This window comes from Paralichthys olivaceus, chromosome 22 (genome assembly GCF_024713975.1).
Source record: "Paralichthys olivaceus isolate ysfri-2021 chromosome 22, ASM2471397v2, whole genome shotgun sequence".
Taxonomy (NCBI): domain Eukaryota; kingdom Metazoa; phylum Chordata; class Actinopteri; order Pleuronectiformes; family Paralichthyidae; genus Paralichthys; species Paralichthys olivaceus.
In genome coordinates, this window is record NC_091114.1 from 14,547,501 (window position 1) to 14,552,500 (window position 5,000).

Sequence of the window (5,000 nt, forward strand, 5' to 3'; positions counted from 1 at the left end):
CAAACGACCGCTCATGGATTTTCCTGTATTTCCACATTATATATATATATATATAAGTAGATAGTTTAACCATGTGACTGAACCGGAATATCATTTCAGACTATTTGTCAGGTCTTCACACTGTAGTGTGGATGTAGCTTCAGGCGTTGGTCCTGGTTGAAACTTCCCGACATCGTTCACACATTCAGAGGATGTGTCGTTTTCACTTAGACCCAAACTTGACGCATGGTTTCCTGAAGTGCAGTGAAATATTTCTGCTTGATAGAAAATATGTGGAACAGAAATCAGAGATTCTCAGACAATGAACGAATCCCACTGACTCTGATGAATAAAGGTTAAAGGGACCTTTGGTCAAAACGCAGCGGTTTGTATTTCTGACGTTCTGAGTGTGTGTTTGTGTGTGTGTGTGTGTGTGTGTGAGAGTGTGTGTGTGAGTGTGTAAATCACCAGCAGACACCAGTCATTATAATACTGTATATTTGCAGTCAGCTCAAACCCAGAGAACAGTGACAGACTTGAGAGATCATCAGGAGAAAAAAAAAAAACGAAAACAAGAAAACGCTGAATGTTATCTCTATCTACACGGAATATCCCTTTAACCCCCAAACCCCACCCGCCCCCATTCCTCACGTTCACATTTCAAATAGTAATCAACAAATAAACAAACAAAACACGCCGTGGAATAAACAAAACTGCAACACAACAGTCTGCACTCTTAGTAGGTCAGAAAATCTGGGGGAATAAAAAGTTCCCGGTGTTTGACGTCGCTGAGGAGCGCTTGATTTATTCACCTGTGGTGCGTTTCATTACTTTGAATCCCCCCCCCCCAACAATTTGATTATGTATCGTGTGTGTGTGGTTTAAAATCAAGCGCTCCTTAGTTTTAATTTTGACAAACGCCAGAAACTTCACCACTACTTACTGGTCACGGGGGAACGGGGGTCAAAAGGTGAAAAGGTCCATTGTTGATGGAGAGAATCCAACATACTTTCAGGATATAATGTTGTGTCTAAAAATCACTCCATCGTAATAAAAAAGGGTTCCTTTTTTTTTTTTTTTTTTTTCTGTTTTCAACCTTTGCGTCATTTGAGAAACTGATTTCACAAGTCAAGGGTGATAGAAAATACTTCATACATTGAAAAGCTGCATCCAACATTTTCAGAGTAATGCCTCCGTAGAAAGAGAGAGAGGAAGAGAGAGGGAATAAAGGGAAAGAAGTAAGGAAGAGTGAAGGATTCAAGGTCTTACAGGAAGAGATGCTGATTTTATAGAAAAGAGGGTGAAGAACGAATCAGAAAAGAGAATACGAGGGGAAATGATTGAAGGAGTTGGAAGGAGTGTACGGAGGAAAAAAATAAAGGACAACATAAGAACAGTTTTCCCATGCATTCTTTTAGGTCCCTGTACGGAAAACAAAAATGAATGAAACATGAGAGACAGAAATAGCCTCCCGAGTTGTTTTCCTCCGCCCCCCCCCCCTCCACAATATCTTTTCTTTTTTACACGTCTTTTTTAAAAATTCTTAAACCCCTCCTCTCCGTCCTGAGCACCTCCGATTATTTGATTACCGTCCAATCGGAGGGTGGCGATGGCTGAAGTCACGTCGAATCCAAAAGGAAGTTCAGTCCGGTGGGTCACGTGATGTCATCGGACCAATTCCAGAGTCTCAGTCGTCCAATCGAGTCGTTCGTTTTTAGCGCGTAATGTCCGAACGAGATGACTCGCGTCGATCGCTCCGGTCCGTCCGCCTCGCGGTGACTTTATTTTCCCTTTGCCTTTTCTCGGGATCGATTTTTTTTTTTACTCTTTGAAATGAACAAGGGATGAGAGGTCCATGTGCAGGGAGAGAAAAAGAGGAATGAATGGAGTGAAGTTCGTCTAAAAACGAGAGTAGAAGAAAGAGAGAGAGAGAGAGAGAGAGACACAGCCCCAAAATGAGTCCAGATAAGGGGCGTGTCTCTTAGTAGTCTCATTGTTTCTTAGCAACATCAAAATGTCGCATGGTAGCAAAGATAGAATCCCGCCGGGGGAGGTCGTTGCTGTCGTGGAAGCCGTGGTTGCTGTGGAAATGGGCTGGTGGAGGGGCGGGGTTTCAAGAGGGGCCGCAGTTCCTCGCTCTAAAACATCATGGGGGTCTTCATGAACGGCCGGGATTCTGGGTAAAAAAACAAAAACACAAAGGGAACCCGTGAGTAAATAACTAGTGGTTACATTTGATCAATTAACGTTTTTTCTCAATGAATTGATGAAAGTTCACGTGATGACATAAAAACGTAATGATTGACAGCCAAGACTGGCTCATTGATTGGTTTAGTGCTTGTGAGGGGCGGGACCTCGTTACCGCGGCTCCACGTGACGTTTGTGTCCCGTTAGAGACGTGAAGTCCGTCCTCACTAACAGTTTGGGATTTCTTGCTGTCGTTGCTGAAACTCAGCTGTTGCTGTGAAAACGTAGACTCTGATTTGTGGAGGAACCTCAGGCTTTCATCTTTTCATCTCGATAATTAAAGCAGGATGTGGTTTTTTGTATAAACTCCTTGTTGCTTGTTTTCCCTTTTCATCCGTTTATGATTGAAATCTCATATCTCCAATTTTCCTTGGGTCGACTCTCCCTCCCTCCCTCCCTCCCTCACTCCCTCCCTCTCTCTTATTTCACCTCCGTCGTTCTCCTTCCGCTCCCCGTAGTGCCGTTGCTGCACCCACCCACACAGGAGCACGTGCACGCAGAACGCACCGAGCACACACACATGCGTGCAACACAAACAGACCCACACACGTGCACACCTTCCCCTCCCTGCGGTGTCATTGTTTTCTGCGGACGTTGCAAAGTGTTTACATTTCTGCATAACAGCAACCATAAACCTGCCCCCTCCTCTTCCTCCTGCCCTCCACTACTTTTATTTTTTTCACTTTTCCTCCTCTCGCTCTTCGTCGTCATCTTACCTTCTCTTTTTGTCCTCTATCGATCAATCGTTTTTTTTTAAAGATGTGAAACATGTTTGAATAAGAAACTTTTTTTTAAATTTTCTCTTTCATCTCGCGCTCGCCCCTCGTTTCCTCCTTCATATTCTTTACCTTCCCTCCTTTTCATCCCTCTCATCTCCTGCCCTTCCCTATTTTTATCACCCCACCATGCACTCAAACCCCCTCCTCTCCTCCTCTTTCATCCCTCTATTCTGCATGCATCCCCTCCCTCCTCCTCCTCCTCCTCACCTCCCTCCCTCTTGTCCTCTATCTGTTACTCCCATATTATTTTTATCCCGACCCATTCTTCTCTCTGTCCTCTCCTGTCCTTTTCTTTTTCTCCTTTAGGCAGCAGGTTTGGTCTGGTGCTTATTAACTGTCCTGTAACATGAGAGTCGCTTTTACCCCCAAAAAACCTCAATTCTCGAACTTCACTTCTTCGTTCATTTGTTGTTCTTTGTTCTGATTTGTTCATTTTCCGTTGCACTAAATTCCCTTCTTGTATTTACGTGGTTAAATTCCTTCGATCACTTTACAATGATCAGTGAATAATCACAAGTTTAAAGCTGTAACTCAACAATATTTTGTCATTTTAGCTTAAAAAAAGAATAGAAACAATTCATAGTTGATCAATTAATCAATTAACTGTTGCAGGTCGAGGAAAACAGATGAAACGAGTCATCGCACTGAATGTTTCAGCCATTTTTGTAGTTTCATTAGACGTATTTTCATTAGTCACATCATTTTTAAGTTTAAATATATATATTTAAATATTCTCCTGAATGAAGGTTGTTGATTAAGACTTGTCATAGTCCTGTTGATGAAAAATGGATTGTGATAAAGTGTCTTTATGTAATTTATATATCCAGCCTTTATTATTTAATAATTAAAATGGCAAATAATTACCTCAAAGGTATTTTCAGGATTGGGCAAAGTCACATATTAAATAATGAGAAAATGTGAAACAAACTCAGTAATATCATGTGGTCAAAATATGATTCCTCTAAAATATTATAAACATTTAGTCTCACAACTGATTATTTTCCCAAAACGTTTCCTATTTATTTTATTTTCCAAGACGTCCCTGAAGTGTTTCATCACAGGAAGTGTTTCATTTCATTATTTACGTTGAGTTTGTCAACGTGTTCAATTTGATTGTTCAATGAAGAATTAAAAAAGAGAATGATAATTTTATAACAATGCAAAAATATTGGAAGTCGAAGTAAAGAAAATATTTTTTTAAACATAATCTTTATTTTTATTTGATAGATTTATTTTTGTAACTAATCTTTCTTGACAAATTTGACCCTGTTTCTCTTCACGATCAACTCTGTCACTATAAAACACACTGTGTGTGTGTGTGTGTGTGTGTGTGTTTACAGTGTGTGTGTGTGTGTGTGTGTGTGTGTTTACAGTGTGTGTCCTGGATTAAAAATGATGCTGACCTGCCTTGTTAAGAGTTTATCAGCCGGGTGGAGGAAATGTCACCAGGTCTTGGAACAAGGTCACATTTTTCAACTTCCTCCCCCTCGTGTCCTCCTTTATCTCCTCCTCCTCCTCCTCCTCCTCCATGCATCCCCACTTTTTTTCCTTTGGCTCCATGATTTTCTTTCCTCCTCACTTTATCACTTCTCCTCTTCCTCCTCTGCTCCTTATTTCAACCATTTCTCTTTTCTTTTTATCCATCATTCATTCTCTTCTCTTACCCTTTCCTACATTCAGTTCATTTCTTCATCCTCCTCTCTCCCCTTACTCCCTCATCCTCACCTCCTGTCCGTCATCCTCCAAACCATCTTACTCTTCCTCTACCATCTCCTTTGCCCTCTCTTCCCTCTCAGGTTTTTTCTTTTCCTCCTCTTCTCTCCTCCTTTTCCCCTGTCCTCCATCCTCCAAACCATTCTACTCTTCTTTGCCTTATTTTCTTCAATTTTCTCTTTTTTTCCTTGTCGTTGTCTTTTCTTCCTTCCTTCCTTTTTTTTTCCAGCCAATTAGTCCAGTTGGTTTTGAACAAGCGAGAGAAACCGATCTCACTTTTTT

General features: G+C 41.2%; 1 protein-coding gene across 2 annotated transcripts in view; it reads right to left on the reverse strand.

Annotated features, from left to right (window-relative positions):
- Positions 1 to 460: 460 nt before the first annotated feature.
- Positions 461 to 5,000, reverse strand: part of dachb (dachshund b) — a 56,371-nt gene continuing 51,831 nt past the window's right edge. For both annotated transcript variants that reach the window (XM_069519041.1, XM_069519040.1), the window contains exon 12: positions 461 to 2,155. In XM_069519041.1, the coding sequence (XP_069375142.1) occupies positions 2,118 to 2,155 (38 nt within the window). In that variant the 3' untranslated portion in view covers positions 461 to 2,117. The remainder of the gene's footprint in view (positions 2,156 to 5,000) is intronic.